The following is a 25,749-nucleotide window of genomic DNA, read 5'->3' as shown; positions in this document are numbered from 1 at the left end:
AGGAAAACAGGCCCAGGTTGAGCCTAGGGATTTGAAAGGAAGAGAAAGCTAACTGAGAAATGCTCTGAGCTTCTCAAGTGAACTAAATCAAGAAGCTCTTTCTTTCTAAAATATGTTTGCCTTCAACCAAGATTTTGTTCAGTGTTTCTCGGGTAGCCACAATTTTCCAGGGGCTATAGAGATTGTTACATTAATATCAACACATAGCGCATCCTCTTTCAGGACAGAGCTCTGACTTGCTTCAGTTGGACTTCTGAGGACGTCTCCCTAGCAAAGCAGGTATTTAAGACCAGAGGGCAGTTTTATTACTCATTCAGAGCTTCCTGATTACGTTTTGTTTAATTTCGGGGAGGACAATCGTTATCTTCTCAACTTCTTCACTGGTGAAAATCACACTAAAAAAGGTACTTCATTTTAATTCTTCTCCCATCGTAGCTATGAACAGGCATTGCGTCACATTTTCATTTCTCCTTCACAATGAGCCAACCAAGTTAGGCACTGTTTTGTCCTGGTTGCAGATGAAATTATAAAGCAACTTGTCCAGGGTCACTCAGCTAGTAGTGGTACAGCCAGGTTCTGAATCTGAGTAGCTCTAACCTGGAAGCCAGCACTTCATGAGGTGGTGTGTGTATGAAGAACCTTAGCTGCAACCCTCGGGGGCGACACCATGGCTCATCAGACGTTGAGTATTATTTTCCTAAATATTCCTATGACTGACACCAGCCCTCCCTCCCCAGTTCCTTCAAACTTGCCTCAAATTCTAGGTCCTAAAGGTGTCTCCTCAGTCCTTTAAGGAATTAATCTCCCCCTCCTCTTTTTTGTGCACATCCTGTCTAATCCTTAACCACGTATATGCATTTTGAGAACAAACAAAGACAGTCTGATTCATTTGGGTGTCCCTATGGACCCCAGGTGATTCTGAGGCGGGGTGGAGGGACTATCACACTTAAAGAAACCCTGCCTCCAGCTGTTTGTGACTTTGGATTGAAATCGTGTTCTAAAGAGACACGGACAAAATAAAATTTAATTTCCACTCTCCCTCCACTCAAAAAATTTTTATGATTTCCTATATCTTATGGTTTTATAGTATTGTTTAATCTCTGACCTTTCTCTAAACAGGTCGGTGTTGCAGACTAATCTTATTAGTGGTCAGACACCTCCATTTTCAGGTTCTAGTAAGATATGTGATTCTGTTTATATCACTATGTGACCTCAGAGTAAATAAAACACTCCTCTCGGTCTTATTTCCCCACCAACGCAGAGATATTCAGCTTTTTAAAGCTATTAAGATGTTATAAGCCTATTTGAGACCAAATAAGAGAAACTTCTCAAGTACCCTGGGGAGGGGGAATAATTCTTACCAAATTTAAGTTACTTTTAAGAGTTTAAAATAATCTAAGTATAAAAGGGAAAGGGCTATCCTAAGTTCGTAAGTGAATCGGGTAAATCCTCAAAACTGGTTCTAATTCCCCCACATATGTTCTTCCCCAAAGAAATAAATCTTTAGGTAACTCACAGGAAAAGGATAAAGTGTCCTGACCACTCAATTACAAAAAAAAAAGTAAATGGATGATGATTTCACCGTAGGGGGAGTGTTTCTCAAGTAACTAGACACCAAAAGCTTGTAAAGTACACTGTACTTAGTTCCATCTCAACTGCAGAGCTCAGAAGGAAAGAAAAACACACAGAGAAATAAGTTTTATTTAACCATGGGTGACTTTGGGAACTTTATGAGCTATAGGAACATAGATCCACATTTGCAAATCCATCATAAAATTAAGCATAGAAATGGTAAATAATTACAAATCTTTCAGATGATCAGAATGTACTGGAAAATGTGGAATCCTGACCTCCACTAAGAACTTACTAGCCTTGGCCATTAAGGACATGATTTGGGGGCAAAAATAAAATCCATGTAACAAATTAAATGAATGGAAATACAAATTTATGCTCTAAATGCCCAATTTCTCAAGATTAGGGGAATAAATCTGCCTTTTCCAAACATCAGACCTATCAGCATGTTTATAACACAAACTATAGCCCATGACACGTATTGAGGCTACTCTCTCTGTCAAAAGAGAAGTGAATTTCAATTCTCATCTTTTGGAAAGTTCCAAAGGACATTCTGAGAAGCAACCACACTGTGCCAACACTCTTTTTAGGGCAACAGAGAATAAAATGGTGTTGGCTAGGATTTGTCTTTTCATTCACTGTGATATACCAAGTACCTAGAACCAGAGCCTAGCACAAAGTAGTATACAAGGAGTATTTGCGAACTAATGCAAGATGCAAAATACAAGAATTCTAGGCTACAGCTGGTTTCCATGTCCTGGAAGAAAAGAGGGGATCCTTCTTTCTGGATGGATATTGGCAGGATGAGAAGAAAGGTTTTGTCAATGTTAATTATCAGGTGGTCCCCTAGTCGATGGTTGCCAGCAACCTGGCTTTATTCTAAGCACCGCAAGAACTCGTGGTGGCTCAGTCACAGGGCGACTTCACAACCTGCCTCTAGCCGTCATCCAACACTCCACCTCCTACTCACCAGGACTGCCTCACAACCAGCTGCGAAAACTTGCTTGGCTGGCACCTCTACATAGACCCTCATTCATATGTGACTAGAGATGGAAGTGTCTAGCATCTATTAAAACCCCTACTCTGAGTTTGCGCCAAATTTTAATGGGGTGAGGAATGAGAATTTGCATACCACTTTTTAATTATGATTTTATTAGCTTAATTAACTTATTATATAAGCTCTCTGATGTCTTTTCACATCCAACTCAATGAACATCTATACATGTTGACATTAGTTCTGTGCTGCATTCTACTTTGAATACCACTTTACTGTGATTTAACTACTAAAAAAAAAAGAAAAAAATCTTGACTTTTATAGTCAATCTCCTGAGGTTCTCGACAGGCATGAATAGATTTAAATTTTTTTCAAATCCAGATATGTAAGATCTGCTTACCATTTATTTGCACAGAAAATGAGTGAGAGAATGAGAAATCACAAAGCAACAAGCAGCTTTCTGTCATCTTTTTAAATTTTTCTAGTAAAAGTATGAGTTGGAAAATGTTTCAAGGTCCTTACAGCTTTTACAGTTAAGAACTCTGTAAGTGCTCTCTGGCTTTTATTTCATCTGATAATTCAGATGGTTATCAAGGATTTAATTTTCTACAAAGAAAGGTAGCTCTTAATTCCAGGTCTTGAAAAGGCAATGTACATGATGAGACTGGAACACCTAACGCCAGAAAACAAGGAGGCTATCCATGACCAAAAGGACACAGGAGCTAACTTGGAAGAGGCACCCACTGGCCACATATGAAATAATCTGGACATAAAAAATAATGACTGCAATGGATTAAAACACTTTAACCATATAAGACAAACATATGACTTACCTTTGGAGGTAGCCTGGACTCTGGCCCATTACTGTAAAACTGGTAAATAAAGGAGAAGAATGTGATCTTATCTTCCTTATATTTTAGGGAAACCAAGTATCTGATGAAGAAGAGTTTCTCTTTAAAGAATTCCAACTACTAATGTAAACAGAATGATAGAACTTGAAAATTATCACTGCAATACCTAATAATATAATAGATCTGGACAATAATTATCAATGTTTGCTAAAACCATTACATAAAAGGTTGATGTGGAATTTTTAAATAGAGCAATCAAACTAATAACATCTGAATTTACTGACCTATCTTAACATCATTAGAAGTGAGACCAGACATTATGCACCTTCTGATGTGATTCAACAGAAATACACAACACTTATAAATCACTGCCCAAAAGGTATACATATATTGAATCTAATAAAGTCTCTTCATCTAATTAACAATTTATAGAAAATAGGGGGGATAGAGGGACAAGTTAAACAGCATCTTAAAGATAGAATCAGCTAAATCCAGAATGTGGGAAATTCTACAGCACAAATGATCTAATTTCTTCAATTTGAAAAAAGGCATAAAACTTGGGGGGGTGTAATTTATAGGTTAAAAAGGCTTAAGAGACATAGTAACCAAATGCAATGAATGACTCTCATTTGGATCTTTATTTGAATAAACAGTAAAAGGACATTTTTTGAGGTATCTGGGGAAATTTGAACACGAAGTATTACAGGATGCGGCAGCCATGAAAATGGGCTTCTCCATGCTCCTACTGGGGGGTGGGTAATTAACTGACAGCTGCTGTGATTTGAATCTGCCATGGTGTTCAGCTAAGGCCCTGCTTCCTACTGGCTACTCCCTGCCAACAAAGGAGCATAGCAGGAATACAAAGGCAAGCCCATTCCTGCAAGATGTGGGACTACTCTGATGAATGGGCATCTTTGGCATGAAGACTTTTACAGACTTGCTAAAACTTTCTTCAAACTGCACTGTGGATTAAGACTTCCTGCTCAACCATCCTCCTTCCCTCTCTTCTTCACAGCAGTCAGATCTATACTGAGGTTTCCCAACCTGCCCTACAGCTCCTGCCCCATTTTTCCTCACCGGTGTTTTCCCCCAGTAGATCTCTTGCAGGCCTGCCAGAACCCAAACTAAACAGATGATATCAAGAAATTAGCATTAAATGAGTTGGGTATGATAATATTGTGATTATTTTTAAGCCTTATCTATTAGAGACACATACTCAGGTATTTACAGGTAAAACGATAGGATGACTGAAATTTAACTGTAAAAATGCCTCAGCAAAAAATGAGAAAATGGGGGATAAATTAAGATTGGAAAAATATGGGTAATTTCTCTTCTTTTGTGTATATCTGAAAACATCCATAGTAAGATGTGAGAAATACCTGACCAATAATCCTCAAAACTGTCGAGGTCACCAAAACCAAGGGAAGTCTAAGAAACTGGCACAGCTAAGAAGGGTGTAAAGAGACATGACAACTAAGCATCATGCGGTATCGTAGAGTGGGTCCTGGAACAGAGAAAGGACATCTGGGAAAAAGTGAGGCTACATGAACCAAGTATGAACTTCAGTCAATAATAATGTACCAATATTGATCCACTAATTATCACAAATGTACCACATTAATGTAAGACATTAATAACAGGGGAAGCTGGGTGTGGGGTATTCGAGTACTCTCTGTACCATCTTCATAATAATTCTGTAATAGAAACTTGCTCCAAAGTTTTTAAAAAGTAAAAAAAAAACAAAACGTAGATTATTTAACTATCTCATCATATAAGAAAATAATGATCCCAAATAGACTTTAATGTTTTTCTTTACTCACTGGGATGCAATTTTGTGGCTTTATTCTCACTGGTCAATTAGCTAGAAAATGCTATTGAATTTCTGAGTGCACAGAGAGTAAACTGAAAATTCAGTCTCCCCATGGACCACCCCACAGTGTCTATACATACAAAAAAATGAAAACAAAACTATAACTCTGATGAAACATACATTTATTTCTTCCCATCAAGGTTTAAAATTTGACAAAAATGCATTTCTGTTACCAAAAACCTTCAGGCAATAACAGAGATCGACCTTAACACAGAAAAACAAAGATTTCATTCCACAGACTCTCGGACTTAAGAATTCATTTGAGTTCCAGAGATAATACTAAACTAATGGGGTCATGTCAAGCTGCCAGTATCCATGCTGAGGCTTTTCCTGATACAATCTTTTGCAATGTAAGCAACAATGAAAAGATCACTTTTTTTTTTTACAAGTTCATGTTATATTACTTATATCATGTCCAAACACAAAAGAAGGACCAAGATCTTTGCTTAAAAATAGAAGCGCATAATGCAAATTTGCAAGCTTTGACCTGCATCAGAATCATTTGAAGGGCTTGTTAAAACACAGATTGTTGGGCCTCGCCTCATTCTATTGTCGGGTGGGGCCCACGAATTTGTATTTCTAACAGGTTTCTAAGTGAAGCCAATGATACTAGTGTGGGGACCACACTTTGAGAACCACTGGGAAAATATTTAATAGGACAATAATTATGTCATGAAAGTGAGTATGTCATAGCAAAAGGCACAAAGTATTGCTCTGTGACCTTGGGCAAATTAACCTCCCAATCTGTACCTTGCATAAGTTTTAAGGAATCAAATAAAAACAATATTTAAAGCACTTAACACAATACCTGGCATATGTGGCTACTGAATTATTAATTATTGAATGTTTTTACGCTATATGAAATTAAGGTTAAGTTATGTTCATACTGTTAACTGTTCATACTGTCACTATGCTTAACTGAACTTAAGATATATTGATCTCAAAAGAGTTACAAGAAACAAGAGGTACTTTTAGTCTTATCATCATTAATTACCATTCTGAAGTGTACATTTATTCATCCAATTACAATTTTCACTGATTAACTGATTTACCTTAAATAATAAAGAATACAGTTAATATGAAAATTACTGGCATAATTTTACTTTAGATTAGTGATGTTGTTTACTATCCTGAACTATCCATTCATGAAACTTTCAATCTGCTACAGAAGGCTAATAATTTTCCTACTTTTCTTAACACTGTATCAAATGAATGCATTCTTACCAAAACTGATTTGCAGGTTCTTCAAATGGAATTTCCTATGCCTTTGACTGATAGCTTTGTTTATACTTTTGCACTACAAGAATAATAAAAGGAATCAGATACCTTTTTATTATTTTTCCTAAAACTTTGCTTCCATAAAGCTAAAATGTCCACCGATGACATCATCTACCTTTGTTTAACCACAGTAAATAGTTTACATTTCAAAGGAATGCAAACATTTCCCTGGATAAAAGCCTGTAATGTAATACAGACTGTAAATTTCATGTCCCGTAGTATATCTAAGCAGGTATAGCTGCTGATCATATATGGATTAAGACAATAATTTATCCTGAATAATTTTTCATACTTCAACATGAAAAAACATACCTAGTAGTCAAAACCCTTATTTCGTTTTTCTTTCACAAGTATAAAGTCAAAGTCCAATCTACCTTTCCTAACTAGCTCATATTAATTTTTTTTCATACTGCTCAACTATCTGACACCAAGTAGCATTCTCCTTTATGAAAAGCATCTTTATTCAGTCAGAGCAGTTTTTTTAAAGTGAGAGTTGAATTGTGCATTTGGTCCAGAATTAAGAGAGAAGTGTTTTGCTTTCTTTTTAAATTTACATGGTTAGACATTAAAAAAAAAAAAAAAAAAAAAAAAAGGTTTGTAAAGGGTATTATAACCAGCCCTACCTCTTTAACATGAAGGTCTAATACTACATAATTCTTTCCAAGAAGCTGACCAGGAGTAAAATGTAACCTCTTGTAGAGGTGAAAAGAGAAAACTAGAGGCATGAGATTAAAAAATCATATGGGTAGTTTATAGCTACTCATAGAATTGTGTGCACTCAGAGTGAATCTAGAAGCAAAAAAAAAAAATAATAATAGGGATTTGATGAAGTCTAAGATAAAGAGATCCAGTTCCAGTTGAGACTAGGAGACCTTGCAAATTTTTTCAATAAACTTGCAAATGGAGTACATTCTTACATAATGACTTGAGACCTTATCTAAACAGTCTGACTGAAAGATGCTTGTTCACTTGTTAGACATGTATGACATTACTGAGAAGATTTAGAGTTCTAGAAGTAAAGAAGACTGATTGGCCTGTGCAGGTGTATGAAGAATGACACATTAGGCAAGAGGTTATGTAAACCATTTACTAAAAAAACACAGACCAGATTTTTACATTCCCAGACCTCTACTTATCTTTTCTAAGTATGAGGGGCCTGAAATTCTTTGACCACCATCAGATTTAGTGGATGATAGAGCCAATTTCGGATTAAGAAATTATTTGTGCAGTTTCAAAACACAAAAACAATTAAAATTTTCAGTCAGGTTGAACATGTACACTTCCTCACTCAAAAAGCCCCACCACGAATGTATTCAGATCTTATCAATACTATATTTTTGCTTTTTAAAACCCAATTCCTTCTACAATAATATACTAATAAAGATTCTAAAGTACTGCATATACTGTGTCAGTAAGAGGCACAGAATGAGAATATTAACCTTGTCCTTTAACTTCGAAAATAAAACTCATGGTCAGGGTTTCACCGATAGTACAGGAAGGAAAAAAATAATTAACCAGTGTTAAAAATTAAACAAAAATTTACTTTTTATTGAGTATTTATTACTTTACATGCAAAGCATATTAAAAGTGAATCTATATCACGTTGACTACCCCAGTGAAAACCTACGCAATGGGAATTATGAAAGCTGTCTACACAATACTAATGTGATCAATAAATGATCCAGATGTTTCTCTACAAATTTGCATTACCTGAATTAGCTGATTTTTCAACAAAACAGTAATTTTAGCTTTCATATGGTCTTTACTGGTAACAGCAGACATCTGATACTTAAATTTAGCAGAAAAGCATAATAATAAAAACCCTGAATAGCACAGTCAAAACTTTCAAGAAACAAGTTCACCAAAAAAAGGTAATATACATCTATTAGGTATCCAGAGGGGGAAACAAAACAAAACAAAACAGGCATGTAATAAATGTCCATCAAGTGATCATCACTAACATTCTATTATTACCAAAGTGACTGCCAATATGTGAACTGTTTATTAGACTTAAATACCTAAAAACAAACCAGTAATCAATAATGTATACAGAAAAACTAACTTAAAATTACATTTGAATACCATTAACAGTTTGGTGTATCTGACATACACTGAATTCTTTTTACTTCACCACTGCTACAAATGCCTTTAAAATGTTCTTTTCATAATACATAATTATCTTAAAGAAACATGGTAAGATACTTCCCAATATGCATCAGGTCTTTCATGCACCATTCAGTAAATGCTGCAGCAAATTAAACAGTACCTATTAACCAGACCTAAAATACAATGGCTGGATAATAAATATAAAAAGAATACTTTTGAATGAACTATTCAGATTAGACTGGCTAATGCTACTTAAGATATAGCACTCTTAAGATAGCATTGACACACACTATACAGATTGTACAATGCTAGATAGAAGGGCTGGTCCATGTCCATTTTTTGGAAACTTCTGTAATATCTAGAATTGTATACCCAGTTGACTAATAAATACTTGCTGAAAGAATAAGTATGAAAATTTAACATAACCCCCTCAACCACATTTTTCTCACATATAATTATTTTGGGGGGGCAGGATGGGGATATGACTTTAATATGCTGTGAGATTCTAGCTAAGTAAACTAAAAAAACAACGTGGGCTCAGGTTTTCTTGGACTATGATTCAAGTCTACACTGAGAATGAAACGACCAACTTCTATACATCAATGAGAAAACCTAACAGGATGGGGGGAAGTGCCTTTGTTGATGGACCTGATGAGCAAAATGTTTGTCTTATTAGTACTATGTTTTCCGTTTATTGAAACAACAAAAGAAAAGTGTCACTAGTTCTCAGATAAGTCGTACAAGTTACAATCCTAATCAATGGGATGTCCTTTATTTATGAGAGCATAGTTCCAATGCAAAAGAAGTCAAGTTTACTGTTACATATTAGGAATGGTTTAGATATAATAAGAGAACATTTACCACTGACTTTAACATGTTATTTTAAAGTTCTGATTCCTGAATGTTAGTTCCTTCTCACTTAATATATTCTCCCCAGTGAAAAGCTGGTGTGTTTGGTTTATCGTCTTATAAAATGAAAATATATGCCTGAATCTTATAACAGGTTATTAACAACATTATGAATAGTTATTAAATAAGTGCCAACATTATATGAACTTACTAGGTACTGAGTCAAGATCAAAGAACTACAAAAAAGAGGAAAGATAACTATCACTATACATATGAATACTGTGTAGGACATCAGATTAAAAAAATCATCAAACCCAAGGTCCTTCCTATTTCGTCTTTTGGTGTTGAACATACAGACGTGCTACTACATTGACTTGCATTATTTTCCACAAAGTATTAGTGGACTCAAAAACTTGCATCTTAATTTCTAATTATAAAAATCCAGAGTAATCCAGAAAACAGAAACCACGTGTAACTGAGGTAGGTTTTTTACCTTAAGAATACATTGCTTTCTACTGCAACTAGAAAGTTATTTTAAAAAACACATTGTTTCAGGTATCTGCTCCTGATACTTAACCTTCTGTTATAAACTACTTGAGCAAGTATTACAATGTTAATCTACTATATTTAATAAATTCCCTTAGAAATACACACCCTAAAGCCTTCCTCTTCCTCTCTAAAGGTAACTATAGTGCAATAAAATTAGTAACAATTCTAGAAAGATGAAACAGATATTACTACAGTAATTCCCAAGTTAATGCATGTCAGAAATCAAGGAGGAGAGTCATGTTCATTTTAAAGATGATAAACTTACTGTTTTGAAAATAATATCATAAACACATTCGAACTTTGGATATGCTTTATTATGCCACAAACTCCCAAGAGATATAAGAAATATTATTTCTGAACGGGACTAATAATTTCACAAATACTAGCACTTTATTGACAATAGCCAAGTTTTTTAAGGTCATGCACATGTATTTAAATAATCTTTTTAAAATCTCAGTGCTTTTTATAAAATTTAAAGGGAAACTGTAGCAGATCCTACTTTACTTTTCAATATTCAGTGTAAAAATCTATATGTGATATAAATATACATTTTAAGGACAGGAGGGAGGACTGCAAATGAACTGCTTTGCCTAAGTTGTCAGGCTCCTGCACATTTGCACTAGGTACCGTTATGTAAAAGATCATTGTTGGAAATGCTCCTGATAAACTGAAATAAAGGAAAAATTTTAAAACAGCTTGGTTTTTAAAAGCATTAATACCTGGTATAATTTTAAAGGGGGAAATGAAATATTCCTTTACTTCCAAATGGATTAAACAGAAAATTCAGAATACTTCTCTTATTGAAAAACGAGTACACTAATACATTTTAAGGCTAGATACTAACACCATTTTCACAACATCCAAAGTATGGATGGGAAACTAGGCAACACCAATATTTCTGCCACACGCCTAGGGGTAAACAAAGGGAGATGAGGATTTCACCCCCAAAGATAGTGACTGAGCCTGGCATACCACTTTGACATGTGGGCAGCAGATCACTGTTCCCATGCTGGGACTATTCTCCAAAAAGGATGCCCTTATGCAGTAATTCTATAACTTTATCAAGTTTGGTAATCTAACATTGAACTTTTTGCTAAATATATATATGGACATATGTGAACTTCTCCAGTGACCAAGTTAATTATTAAATAAACTAAACGGTGAAAAAATGCTAATAGCTAAAATTATGTTAATTTCAGGGTTTCCAATGTAAGATATAGGAGGAAAGAGGCAAGGGTAGCTGTTTCCAAATCTAAGTTATGATCAGAATCATTAGATGTTGAGCTTTAAAAATTCTATCCAGGGTCTCAACCTAAACCTATCTAGAAGCTATAACCCAGGAATTCTTTTTAAGCAACCCAAATGATTCTGATGATTAGTCAAGGTTGAAACTTCTGAATTGGGGGCATGGGGGAGGGGAGAGGGCACGATCTAGGTTATTGCAGAGTTGTAGAGTTCAACATTGATATTTATCATTTACTCTGCATTTTTTCCCAATTGTCTCACCTTCCCTATTTTTCTAACAGTGAATAATGAAGTGGCTTAGCACATAAAAGGAAAAGAGTCAGTAGGGTACCCAAAATGGGTTTTTACTATGTTCAAGCCATTTACGTACATTAATTGGATAAAAGGGTACCAGTATACTGTTTGAGATTCAATTTCAGACAGATATTTCTTAATGTATTTTAAAGGAGGTTTCCTTACTCAACATGAGAATGTAATATAAAATAATTCTAAACATTACTGTTACTTAATAAAAGAGAAAATTTGTATAAATCTTCAAAAGAATTGTTTTTAAAAATCCAATGTTAGGAAGAAAATCCCTTAAATTTGAGGTAGGGGAATAATTCTCTCATATGGGAACAACTGTGTCACAGTACTATACTCCAAATTAGAAATTAAGCAAAGTATTTCAGTACTATTTCTGTTTACGTACTGTTTTGTTACAGTAAGTACAAATGTTTTAAATGTGGATATTTTGGTTTTGATTTTAATGCATATGATAATTAAAAATATGGATTTTTTTCCTTCTACATTGAAATTGTATACACTCTCTAGGCTTGATGAATAAACAACTTTTAAAATACCCCATGTTCACTTATAAACCTTGGAATAATAAAAAAAAAAAGTAGTACCTACATAAGAAATTTTACGTTAAAATTACAATTGTATGTTTTTCTGAAGTCAAAGTGATTTTAAATTTATTTCAATATTTGAATACAAAATAGTACATTTTAATTTACTATAGCATAATTCAAGTATTCTCTTAAATTTTGTGTTTAGCCAACTAGTATATGATATTAACTGACTTTTTATAATAGCTTTCCTTTTTAAAGATGACTGTTATACAAAAGAGTGTGACTCTATGTTCCTCTAAATTGCTTAGAATAAGTTGAGAGAACAAATGACAGTAGATAAAGACCTTTATGAGTAAATCATCAACATATAAAAAGTCACACACATCAGTAATAAAGCATTTGCAGGTAACTCCCTAAAAAGTATTTGAATTCATGTAAACAAAGACTATATATATTCTTTTAGGGAGAAAATGCACTACCACAGATGAAATATATTCAGATGGTTGTGACTTTAAACCATATATTATTTGAATACCACACAAAACCGAAAGAGGCATAACCTACCAGTTTAATAACTAAAAGATGTTACTCATTCGTGAACTAAAAGGTTGATACTTTTTGAAGCTGATACTGAAAAAGAAATATTTTGAAAATAAACATCCACTGTTTTCTAGAAATAAATATACATACTTAGTTAGTTTAATGTATTACAGCATAGGAATACTGTCCTAGCGCCCATAACATTCAATCAGTAGTTTCAAAATATTTTTCCACACTGAGCCTTGAATCTTCTACCTTGTTAGCTGTCCAACAACTTTCAAAAGAGTTTTATTCTCCTGCTTTAGTTGTTCATTTTCATCTTCTATGTCATCTAGGTCCTTAAGGAAACAAAAAGGAAAATAATACGTAAGTTTTTAAAACACTTAGAAGTATTCTTCAGGTGATTAAAAATTTTTTCAAAAATATACAAAGATAATTCATACAAGCAATTAGTCTGCAAACGAGGGCTAGTTCTGAAAACAACTTTGGAAGGGATATGCCCCACCTAAAGGCAGCATCCACTACTAGACTCCTCACTGGTATCATGATAACGCAGGCCAGCTCTTGCCAGATCTTTCCGTTTTTAAAGAGAAGCCAGAAATCAGAATTCTTTATGGTGAATCTTCCAATTTTTAATCACTATAAATAAGTTTTTAGTTAAAAACAAATCCCTCCTCCCCCAAGTTGAGGGCTAAATACATATGCAGTCAATATGAGGTTTGGGGCCTTGGACTACAACCTTGTGTCAAATTAGGCATCAAAAAGATCCAGGTACAAGTTCTAGATGTACCCCTACCACCTTGGTGATCTTTGACAAGTATGCATGTTGCAGGGGGGAGCATTTGGGGAGGTGATAGAACTGAGGTACACAGAAAAGGAGGCCCGGGGCTCACAGAGTTGATCTGGTTCAATTTACGTTGGCCTCCTCTATGACATTTTGTTGAAGGGAAAGTTTTCGAGCTTAAAAAAATGCGAAAGCCACTAAACTAGGTGCTTTAAAGTTATCTGATTCTAGCTCTATGTTCCCCATGTTAATCTTAGTACCATATATACAACCAGTTGGTAAATACAAAGACAATCCACTGTAAGTTTTCGTTTGAAGAAAGACTATGTCAAGGTAGGCTATTTACTGATGGTTGGAAAAGCAGACATTTATAGATTTATCCTTGCAATTCAAAATACTAAACTTGGAGAAATCAATTTGAATTCTAAGTGTACTACTGGATAGCAAAATTCTGATACATTTAGTATACTGTCTTTGAACAATTAGGTAAATGATTTTTAAATGTACAAACACAAAACCTGTATTTATTCGCAAACTAAATGAATGATATTAAGAAACTAATTTGTTGAAACTAACAATAATAAAGATACGGGATTCCTAAAATCACTACAACTGAGACCTACCTAAGGTTTAGAATTAAATAATAAAATACATTCACATATCATTACTAGATTATAAACTCTGTAAGGGCAGGTGTTTTATTATTCTTTTTAATGAACACACTGCCTAAGACAGTGCGAATACATCATAGACATAAAAATATTTGCAGATTTTATTAAATCATATTCTAGAACCAAAAGAGGAATGCCCGTGTTCCAAACCAAGATGAAAGGCAGTCTATAAGAATGGAAGAGCTTACTTAGAATTAAAACTATTGAATACCTGAGGGTCAAATACTGGCTCAGCAGATAACTATGTGATTACTACATATGACCTTGAGCAAGTTAAACTCTGAGTTTCAGTGTCCTCATCCAAACCCTGCAGTTAATGCTATAGAGCTGTATTAGAATGAGTCTGCACATAATGAAGCTTTCTAATTTCTCTTCTTTTAGAATTAGAGTTAAGATTGGATTAGGAATTTGTTCCATTTCTCCCTGAAGCAAATTTATTTCTTTCCTCCATCTTATGTAAAGCCTTTGAAAAAGGGAAACTATGAAATCTCTCCTCATTACCATTACCTAAGTATGGGCTAGCATTAATTCCTGCTTCTTAAGCAGGGAGTAAATTCTAGGGCTGAAAGAGAAAGAAAAAAAAAAAAAAGAGAGAGAGACCTTAGGTTTAGGCTAAACCTAAAGCTGGGGATGCATATGTATAACTGGAGGAAAAAAAGTGGTGAAAATACCACAAAGACAAGGACATATGGAGTTTCTTATGGCAAGACAGTAGCAATTTTAGTTCTTCATTGGGGCAACTCTGTACCAGTACCATTTTATGTGTGGCACTGACCAAGCTGCCTCTTACCTCCAAACTCTAACAAAACACAGAACAAATCCATTCACTGGTCCATCCCCAAAAGAACAATGTTAAGTAAATACAACTGACTGGTAACTGGCCAGAGGAAATCAGTTTATGGAATGAAATGATGGTTCTGGCTACCACAAATTACTATCACATTAACAAAAGAATGAACTATTTAGTTCATATTATTATTTAATAAAATTAAATAATTTCTTCATATTTATGTATTTTCATCCAGTTGACAGAAAAAAAGGAAACCATTAAACTGAAATATGTGAATACTCACTCGATTTAATAAATCAATTTCTTCTTTGAGTTTTCCAATCATTTCCTCTTTATCTTGCATTAGTCTCACAAGTCTTAAGTTTTCTTGCCTTTCTCTTACCACTTCCTGGTAGATATAATTACAAAGTATTAATTGGGAAGTAACAAGTTGTTTATAATCTTAAATAGCATACATCTGCTAAGTCTGGTGAAGTACCTTAGATACATGAAGATTTCCAATGAATTTCTTAAGTCACTTGGTAAGAGAAGGAGGACCCCATCCCAGAAAAGAACCAGAGAATGAGAGGAATACAGGAGTTGTAAAATCTACTTCTAATTAAATCTATGTTTACCCAAGTTTTTAACAAATACCAATACTCAATGACTTTAGCTCTTTAGTTGATCACCACCATTAGTAATAAAATATCTTAACATTTAATGACTAATACCCTGTTGAAGGAAATTCAAAATTTTAATAAAAAATACGATGTTTAAGAAAAGGAGATGGCTCTATGGAAAACTCTAAACAGAAAAATAATGATCCTCCATTTTACTTCTGGCTCGGCCAGTTAACTGACAATGGATAAAATGAAGGAACTGAAAACGATTACTGGTTTTTAAACTTTTTTTTTCTTTAAACAATGCAACACCTTTTCCAAAGAAATCTTATTCAGAAGCCAGGACTTTACGCTGGGTCAGCCACCTTGGGGGCAAAAGTGAAGCAGAACTGAAAAGGTCTCACATAGAATTTGGCTTCTTTCTTACTCACCCTCAGAGGAAAGCAGCCAGCCTGCCTCATTAATCAGCTGCTGCCAACTACTAGGAACTCAATCCAAACTCTTGTGGAACTTTAGAAGCCCTTCTGAAGAACCCCCTTGAAAACTATTATACTATGTACTCCTTAAAGTTTTTAATTTAAACTCACAGAAACTAGGGTTAAAGTTCAAATGTGAACTAAAAATAATCATAATATTATAAAAAGAAACAATTTTTAAAATTCAATCTCTACTTAAAACAATTTTTATATCAGAAGGAATAGTTTCAGTTCAGCAAAATAAAACACACTTTCAACAATCAGAAAGTAATTCAGCACCGTTATCAATTTTAGGGATTGAATGTTTACAGAACAAAGTTGAGACCCCATGGTTAATAAATTAACGCCAATATTCATTTGAGATGTTCTCAAAGATACTCCTAAACAGGTTGGTTTATCCTTAAAATTGTTTCAAACACCACAGTGGCTCTAGGCTCTAACTCACAACCCAGAAGAAAGTCTACAATCTGTACAGATAATATAATAAACACACAGTAGTACATACTGCTAGCAGAGACTTCTAACCATTTCAAAGGCAAAGACTGTTTTCAATATATTAAAGATAACACTTGGCAAAATGAGAGTATCCATTAAATATTAACCAATTCAAGAGCTGGCTCCATTTCTAAAAGTTTTAACATCAACAGAACTGGATAGAAAAGTATTAAGGAAATCAGAAAATGCTTAGCCACTATGCATCTAGAAAATATATAATTAAGAGTGATTCAAAGCGTTTATTTGACTACACATGGAAGTACCGATTAACACTAATGGTATCTTCCATTAGTGCCCCTCATTCTTTTCCCTTTTTTGACACTGTCTCTTCCTTACACATTTCAATTTTTCTCTCTCTGCTGCTATGAAAGTGAAAAAGGCATTCTAATGGTATATTAATTTCATAAATCTTAAATAATTTGTAATTCATACCTTTTCAAGATCTTCAATTTTCTTTTCCAATGTGCTACTTGAGACCAAATTACCTGAAGCATTTGCATCCCTGTTATACCTGCTGAACCCACTTCTATCTGTTCGGGGAAATCTACTTGAGACATCTTCTTCAGAGGCAGTGGTTGTGCTATGGAAATAAAAAAGATACAAAAAAAATTTTTTTTTTTTAGATGTTGGGGGTAGGAATTTATTAATTAATTTATTTTTGCTGTGTTGGGTCTTCGTTTCTGTGCGAGGGCTTTCTCTAGTTGTGGCAAGCGGGGGCCACTCTTCATCGCAGTGCGCGGGCCTCTCACTATCGCGGTCTCTCTTGTTGCGGAGCACAGGCTCCAGACGCGCAGGCTCAGTAGTTGTGGCTCACGGGCCTAGTTGCTCCGCAGCATGTGGGATCCTCCCAGACCAGGGCTCGAACCCGTGTCCCCTGCATTAGCAGGCAGATTCTCAACCACTGCGCCACCAGGGAAGCCCCCCAAAATTTTAAAGATACCTAATATTCAGCAAGAAGAGTGCCAAGAGTATTTTCTATTCACCCTAAACAATTTTCATTCCCCTGAGGACACACGGTTATAATAGCCAACTTATTTATAATTATGGAAGTTAATCATTATTTCAACACAATAAAAAAAAATTTTTTAATTAATTCTTTTGACCAGTATCTACTGAGTAGCTGCTAAGTACCAGACACTGTTATGAGTACTGAAATGGAACAGGAAACACAGACGTGCAAACACGGACTCTGACTTTCATAGAGCTTTCAGTGTAACAGGAATATAACCAATGACAATAAAGCAAGACAACCATCACAATAAGGTAAGCGTAAGGTACTCTGAGAACTATGACAGGGGACCTAATGTAGCCTATCTGTAGTGAAGAACCACTTTCTCTTCTCCTTTTATTTTTAAATTCCATTACATCATGGACCAACACTTTTTTTTTTTTTTGGCCGTGTTGGGTCTTCACTGCTGCACACAGGCTTTCTCTAGTTGCGTCGAGCAGGGGCTACTCTTCTTCATTGTGGTGCACGGGCTTCTCACTGAGCTGGCTTCTCTTGTGGCGGAGCACAGGCCCTAGGCACACAGGCTTCGGTAACTGCAGCACGCGAGCTCAGCAGTTGTGGCTCGCGGGCTCTAGAGCACAGGCTCAGTAGTTTTGGCACACAATAGTTGTTCTGCGGCATGGGGGATCTTCCCAGACCAAGGCTCAAACCCGTGTCCCCTGCATTAGCAGGTGGATTCTTAACCACTGTGCCACCAGGGAAGTCCCCATGGACCAATACTTTTTGTAAGACCAAACAAAAATTAACTGGAAAAATAAAAGTTAAAAAGGCCATACAAAATACAAGCCTAAATGTTTTATTAGATTCAGACCCATAAAATTATATTTCAAAAATAGGATAAACAAAAAAGAAAAGAATTACATAAAACTGCACAATTTTCATTGGAAGTATGCATATAGGCAATTACAGAAAACAGCTATCGCACTAGCAACTTTTGTCATTTCATAATTCTTATTTAACCAAAAGTTATCACTGAAATAGCCATTCTTCATATTAAATACCAATTCACACATTCTGAACTAATAGCATATGTCAATATTTAAAGTTTTTAATATAACAAATAAGCTTACTTCTTGCTTTTGCATTAGTTATCTATTACTGCATAAAAAATATGCCAAAACTTAGTGGCTTAAAACAACACAGTTATTATCTGACAATCTCTGTTGGTCAGGAATCTGGAAGCAGATTAGCTGCGGGTGTTCATGATTCAGGGTCTCTTATGAGGTTTTAGTCAAGATGTTGGTTAGGGCTACAGTCATCTGAAGGCTTGTCTGGACTAGAGAATTTGCCTCACTCACAGAGCTGATGGTAAAAGGCCTCATCAGTTTCTCACTGGCTGTTGGTCAAAAGCCTCAATTCCTCAGTATGAGGGCCTCTCTACCGGGCTGTTCACGACAAGGCAGTTGGCTTCCAGAGAGAAAGCGACACAACAACCAAGACAGACACTGCAGGCTCTTTTAGGACCTAAACTCAGAAGTGACATACTCCCACATCAACCCCACGTTGAATGTGGAAGGGGACTACACAAGGTGAAAATACCAGGAGGTAGAGCTTCCTGGGGGCCCTTTTGGAGGCTGGCATCATTCTTGCTAATCTACCTCATCTAGGTCGGACTGATGACAATGCTGATCACAAGGGGTAAGGTATATCTAAACGACCTCTAGGATTTGTTTTAGTAGCACTCACAACAGAGAAATTAGTTTCACAGATGTATATTGACCAGAACAGGGGAAGAGATTTTAGCAAGCTCAGGATATTCGGTTTTAACTTTTACCCAATATGCAGAAAATGACACTTTTCAAAATTTGTCCTCAATTCTTTATTGGGAGCCAGTTCCAATAATTTATCCATCAAAAGTATAGTTAAATCTAAAATAACTTTTGATGAAAAATAATAGATTCTTGATCTATTAATTTCCTATGCATGGGTTTTCTTTTGATGGAAAATAAAATTCAAAGTGTCTTATCAAATTTGTAAGGTATATGATTATAACACTTTGCAACAGTGCAATACTAAAATCATCACCTACTTACTGATAAATTGTGGAACCCATCATAACAATTTGAAGAATCTTTTCCCCCAAATTTCTAACTTTCACTATTGTCCTTTGACCTTATGTAACACTGAAAACATTTGATATTTCTTTCTTGCACGAAAGGCTAATTAAGATCATTTTTTAAAAAAGAATGATGCTATCAGACAAATAAACTTAATTCACATATTTTAAAAGCTGGGGACCAAACTAGTTTCTTTTTTAAAAAATTGAAGTATAGTTGATTTACAAAACCTGATTTTTTATCTTGTAAAAACATGAAGTGTTCATGCCAAAGGTCAAATACTTCGCCTGAAAATTTCCCTTTAAAAATTATTGTATACCTCAGCATATGGTAACAGCTGATTGGCTCAGCTTCCAAACTATCATTTAGTTTTTTTAAAACCTCAAATTGAATGTACTAGTGTTTAAGTAATTCACACTCTTAGTGAACTGTTAATTTAGTTGATATACCAATTACACTATTTAGTTCAGCTGACATAACAAAACTTTCTCAATGAAACAAGCAGGACGTTGATTTACATTCTGGCACAAGTTTCAACATTTTTTCCCTGTCACTGTTTATATAATAATCAGAACATACTCCTGCAAAGCAAAGCAAAACACCAAACTACATTTGTTGACTTGTTAACTCTTCCAAGTTTTAAATACTTCACACAAGCTGTGTTTGTCAGCAAGGAAGCTGAAAAATAAATTCTTCCTTCACATTACTGTCATGTGAGCAAAATCAATGTGTTGATCATATTGTAACAAAAATTCCTTTGCTATCCTGATTTGTCTAAGAGTTGGTCTTCTGTATGACTAAACTGTCCCTAAATATACCAAGCTATGGGTGTTGCTGGGAAGTATTACATGAACTACCTTCTTTGCTACAGATTCAACCAACACCTTCCAGCAAACATCTTTGTCTTGTCATTTGTGTGTAGTTTTTTAATGTTAGCAACCTGAGGTCAGACTGTAAAAGAAACTCACAAAATACTAATGAAATCCTGAATACATATGAAATCCTGAAGATCTGCTTCTGTCAGCTTCTTAACTGTAATAGTTCTTCTTTCAAATAAGGCATTTGTGGTTATGAATATAATTATGTCATGCATGTAAATGCCACTTAAATTTTGATGGTTTTATTGTTTTAGCAGCCAGTACATCACTGCAAATAACCCACTGCGGTTTTAGCACTTCCCATCAATAATGGCTAAAAATTGAACTCAATATAGGCGGGAGGATACTTCCCAACAAAACTAGTACAAACTCTTTTGGTCTGTACCTCTTTGAAATTACTTCCATCATCATCATCTGGTTTAGTATTACTGTCACATTCAGAAAAGATGTGTCTTTTATTAAAAAAAATCTAGGAAAGCTTCCTTTATCATAAGTAAATTAAGACTGAAAATAAAGAATATAAATTTTAGGGCTTCCCTGGTGGTGCAGTGGTTGAGAGTCCACCTGCCAATGCAGGGGACACGGGTTCGTGCCCCGGTCCGAGAAGATCCCACATGTCGCGGAGTGGCTAGGCCCACGAGCCATGGCCGTGAGCCTGCGTGTCCGGAGCCTGTGCTCCGCAACGGGAGAAGCCACAACAGTGAGAGGCCCGCGTACCGCAAAAAAAAAAAAAAAAAAAAAAAAAAATTTTACTTCCTAGATTTAGATAATACTAACAAAAGCAGAAATTGAAAAGAATAAAAAAGATTTTTAGTTTTTATTTGTTTTATTTTGATTTAACTATTATATATTTACTTTTTAATTATTTTACTTATGGAACAAAAATATGCCTGATTAAATTTAACACATGATTTTAAAGGTAACTAAATCCTTCTTCAATTCTTACACATTTTGGGTTACAAATGACTAACATAAAAATAACACAGGTAGAGCAGAATACACATTCTTCTCTAGCTTGCATGGTATACTAACCAAGATAAATCATATTCTGAGCCATGAAACACACTTTCACAAATTTAAAAGAATAGAAATCATATAATGTCTGCTCTTAGACCACAACAAAATTAGATTAGGACCAGTAACAGAAAGATAACTGGAAAGCCCCAAAATAACATGCAGATTAAACACTGCACTTCTAAATAACACATAGGTCAAAGAAGAAATCTCAAGAGAAATTTTAAAATATTTTGAACAAAATGAAAACGAACCCACAACTTATAACTTGTGGAATGCGGTAAAAGCAGTGCTTAGAGGGAAATTTATAGCAATGAATGCATATATTAGAAAAGAAGATAGATCTAAAATGAATAATCTAAGCTTCTACCTTAGGAAACTAGAAAAGAAAGAGCAAATTAAATCCAAAGTAAGCAGAATAAAAGAATAGCAAGAACCAGAGCAGAAATCAATGAAATTGAAAACAGGAAACCAACACAGAATAATCAATGAAACCAAAAGCTATTTCTTTGAAAATATCAATATAAGCAATAGGCCTCTAGCCAAGCTAACTAAGAAAAAGAGAGGACACAGATGACTAACATCAGAAATGAAAGAGGGACTACCACTAAAGATACCATGGACATTAAAATGATAATAAAGGAATACTGTGAACAACTCTGACCACAAATTTGATAACCTAGATGAAACAGATCAATTCCTTGAAAAATACAATCTGCCAAAACTCACACAAGAAGAAACAAACAATCTGAATAGGCCTGTATGTATTAAAGAAATTGAATCAGTAATTAATAACCTTGCAAGACAGAAAGAAAGCATGAGGCTCAGATGGATTTCCTAACGAATCCCACCAAACATTTAAGGAAGAAATTATACACATACTCTAAAATCTCTTCCAGAAGATAAAATCAGAGGGAACATTTCCTAACTCATTTTATGAGGCCAGCATTACCCTAATACCAAAACCAAAGATATCGCAAGAAAAGAAAACTAAACACTAAGATGTCTCATGAACACTGATTCAAAAATCCTCATCAAAATATTTGCAATCAAATTCGAGAATGTATAAAAAGAATTATACACCAAAATCAAGTGGGATTTATTCAAAGCTGGTTCAACAGTTTAAAAAAAATCAATTAATGTAATCTATCACAGTAACAGGCTAAAGAAAATCACATGATCACACATAAATTCAGAAAAAGCATTTGATAAAATCTAACATCTATTCACGATAAAAACTGGACAAACTAAGCACAGATGGGAACTTCCTTGACTTGATAAAGAATACCTACAAAAAACCTACATCATATGAAATGGTAAGACACTCAAAAGCTTTCCTGCTAAGATCAGGAGCAAGGCAAGAATGTCCCCCCCACCACCATTCCTTTTCAACATCTTACTGGAAGTCCTAGGTAATGCAATAAGACAAGAAAAGGAAATGAAAGTTATACAGTCTGGGAAGGAAGAAATAAAACTGTCTGTTCACAAATGATAAGATCATCTATGGAGAAAATGTGAAAGAATCCACACCAAAAAATTCCTGGAACTAATAAGCAATTATAGCAAGGTTGCAAGATACAAGGTTAACATACAAAAGTCAATCCCTTTCCTACACGCTAGCATTGAACAAGTGGAATTTGAAATTAAAAACACCATACATTTACATTAGCTCTCTCCAAAATGAGATACTTAGGTATAAATCTAACTAAATATGTACAACATCTACGTGAGGAAAACAACAAAACTCAAATGAAAGATACCAAAGAAGAACTAAATAGAGAAATAATCCCCGTTAATGGATGGAAGAGTCAATATCGGCAAGATGTCACTTCTTCCCAACTTTGATTTCTCACTGATCTACTGGCTCAATGCAAGCCCAATCAAAATCTTAGCAAGTTGTTTTGTGGCTATTGACAAACTAATTCTAAAGTTTACATGGAGAGGCAAGATCCAGAATAGCCAACACAATATTAATGAACAATGTTGGAGGGCTAACACTACCCAACTTCAAGACTTACTATAAAGCTACAGTAATCAAGCAGTGCAATACTGGTGAAAGAAGAGACAAATAGAGCAATGGAACAGCAATGGAAGCAGAAAGAGACTCACATAAATAACCCACAAGTGATCTTTGACAAAGGAGCAAAGGCAATACAATGGAACAAAACAGTCTTTTCAACAAATGATGCTGGAACAACTGGACATCCGCATGCAAAAAATGAAAAATAAGACAAAGACCGTATACCCTTCACAAAAGTTACTTCAAAATGGATCACGGACCTAAATGAAAAATGCAAAACTACAAAATTTCCTAGAAGATAACTAACATAGGAGAAAATGTAGAAGTCCCTGGATATGCTGATGACTTCTTAGATAAAACACCAAAGGCACAATCCATGAAAGAAACTGATAGCTGGACTTCATTAAAATGAAAAATTTCTGCTCTGTGAAAGACAATGTTAAGAGAACAAGAAGACAAGCCAGCCTGGGAGAAAATATTTACAAAAGACACATCTGATAAAGAACTGTTATCCAAAATATATGAAGAATTCTACAACTCAACGATAACAAACCACCCGATTGAAAAATAGGCCAAAGAACTTAATAGGCACCTCAGCAAAGAAGATATACAGATGGCAAATTAGCATATGAGAAGATGCTCCATATCATGTATCATCAGGGAAATGCAAACTAAAATGAGATACCACTGTACACATATTAAAATGGCTAAAATCAGGATCAGTGCTGGTGAAGATGTGGAGTAACATGAACCCTTATTCACTGCTGGTGGGAATGTAAAACGGTACAGCCGCTTCGGCGACAGTTTCGTGGTTTCTTATAAAACTAAATATACTCTTACCACCAATCATGCTCCTTGGTATTGACCTAAAGGAGCTGAAAACATATGTCTACCCAAAAACCTGCACGTGGGTGTTTATAGCAGCTTTATTCATAACTGCCAAAACTTGGGAGCAACCACGATGTCCTTTCAAGGTGAACAGACAAATAAACTACAGAAAATGGAATATTATTCAGCACTAAAAAGAAATAAGCTATCAAGCCATGAAATGATATGGAGGAAATTTAAATGCATATTACTAAGTGAAAGAAGCCAATCTGAGAAGGCTATATACTGTATGGTTTCAGTTACATGACATTGTGGAAAAGGCAAAACTATGGAGAGAATAAAAAGATCAGAGAGTAAAATGATACCATAGTGATGGATACATGTCATTATACATTTGTCCAAACTCACAGAATGTACAACACCAAGACTGAACCATAATGTTAACTACGGACTTTGGGTGGTTATGATGTGTCCGTGTAAGTTCATCAGTTGTAACAAATGTGCCTCCCTGTTGAGGAATGTTGATAATGGGGAGCCTATCCATGTGTGGGGACAGGTTTATATGGGAAATCTCTGTACCTTTCCCTCCATTTTGCTCTAAAAACTTAAATTAAAAAAAATCACATACGTACCACAGCACCTGAACTAGTCGATATCCTGTTCTGAAAGGATTCTGCTTATCATGCACTTAGGTGTGATGATGACAATGTTAAAATGCAATTCAGGCTTCTAAATATTTACTGTCAAGTTTTATTCTGACCTTGTCATGGATTACTTACAAACAGTTCAAGGACCACACTTTGAGCAGCATTATGCTAAAGAATGTTTAAACTCAGACTTAAAAGAGGAATAAGAATGTGTAAATATCTAGAAACAAAGAGTACGTGGCCCTTTGAGAAACAGAAAAATCTAATATGGCTAAAGCATGAAAGGTAAATATAGGGGTGATAAGATATGACACTGGAAAAGCAAGCAGGAGACCTGAAAGCAAGATATGACACTGGAAAAGCAAGCAGGAGACCTGAAAGCTATTTTATGAAGAATTTCAACTAATGGTCTCCAAATTTATTCATTACATACACATTGGTATGTATATTTATCTACTATCTTCATAATCGATTTACAATATCATTATGTTTGGTTATGTATTATATATTACATATTCATATATCCTTTATTGTACAAACATATATGTAAATCAAATAACATGATTTATCTGATATTGTTAAAATATTATCTGTATCACAAAAAACATAACATAAAGGGGTGAAAAGAATTTTAAATGTACATCTTTTTTTTTTTTGGCTGCGTTGGGTCTTTGTTGCTGCACGCAGGCTGTCTCTAGTTGCGGCGAACGGGGGCTACTCTTCGTTGCAGTGCACGGGCTTCTCATTGCAGTGGCTTCTCTTGTTGTGGAGCACGGGCTCTAGGCGGGCAGGCT

At 34.9% G+C, this 25,749-nt stretch overlaps 1 protein-coding gene across 1 annotated transcript in view; it reads right to left on the bottom strand.

The window, feature by feature from the left end:
• Positions 1 to 8,085: 8,085 nt before the first annotated feature.
• PAWR (pro-apoptotic WT1 regulator) overlaps positions 8,086 to 25,749 on the bottom strand; it is a 101,235-nt gene continuing 83,571 nt past the window's right edge. Inside the window, exons 4-6 of the mRNA XM_081249770.1 lie at positions 16,935 to 17,082; positions 15,216 to 15,320; positions 8,086 to 13,025 (exon numbers count right to left, since the gene is read on the bottom strand). Coding sequence (XP_081105896.1) covers positions 12,939 to 13,025; positions 15,216 to 15,320; positions 16,935 to 17,082 — 340 coding nt within the window. The 3' untranslated portion in view covers positions 8,086 to 12,938. The remainder of the gene's footprint in view (positions 13,026 to 15,215; positions 15,321 to 16,934; positions 17,083 to 25,749) is intronic.

This window comes from Mesoplodon bidens, assembly GCF_964165515.1.
Source record: "Mesoplodon bidens genome assembly, chromosome: 11".
Taxonomy (NCBI): Eukaryota; Metazoa; Chordata; class Mammalia; order Artiodactyla; family Ziphiidae; genus Mesoplodon; species Mesoplodon bidens.
This window is presented reverse-complemented; position numbering and strand designations above follow the sequence as displayed.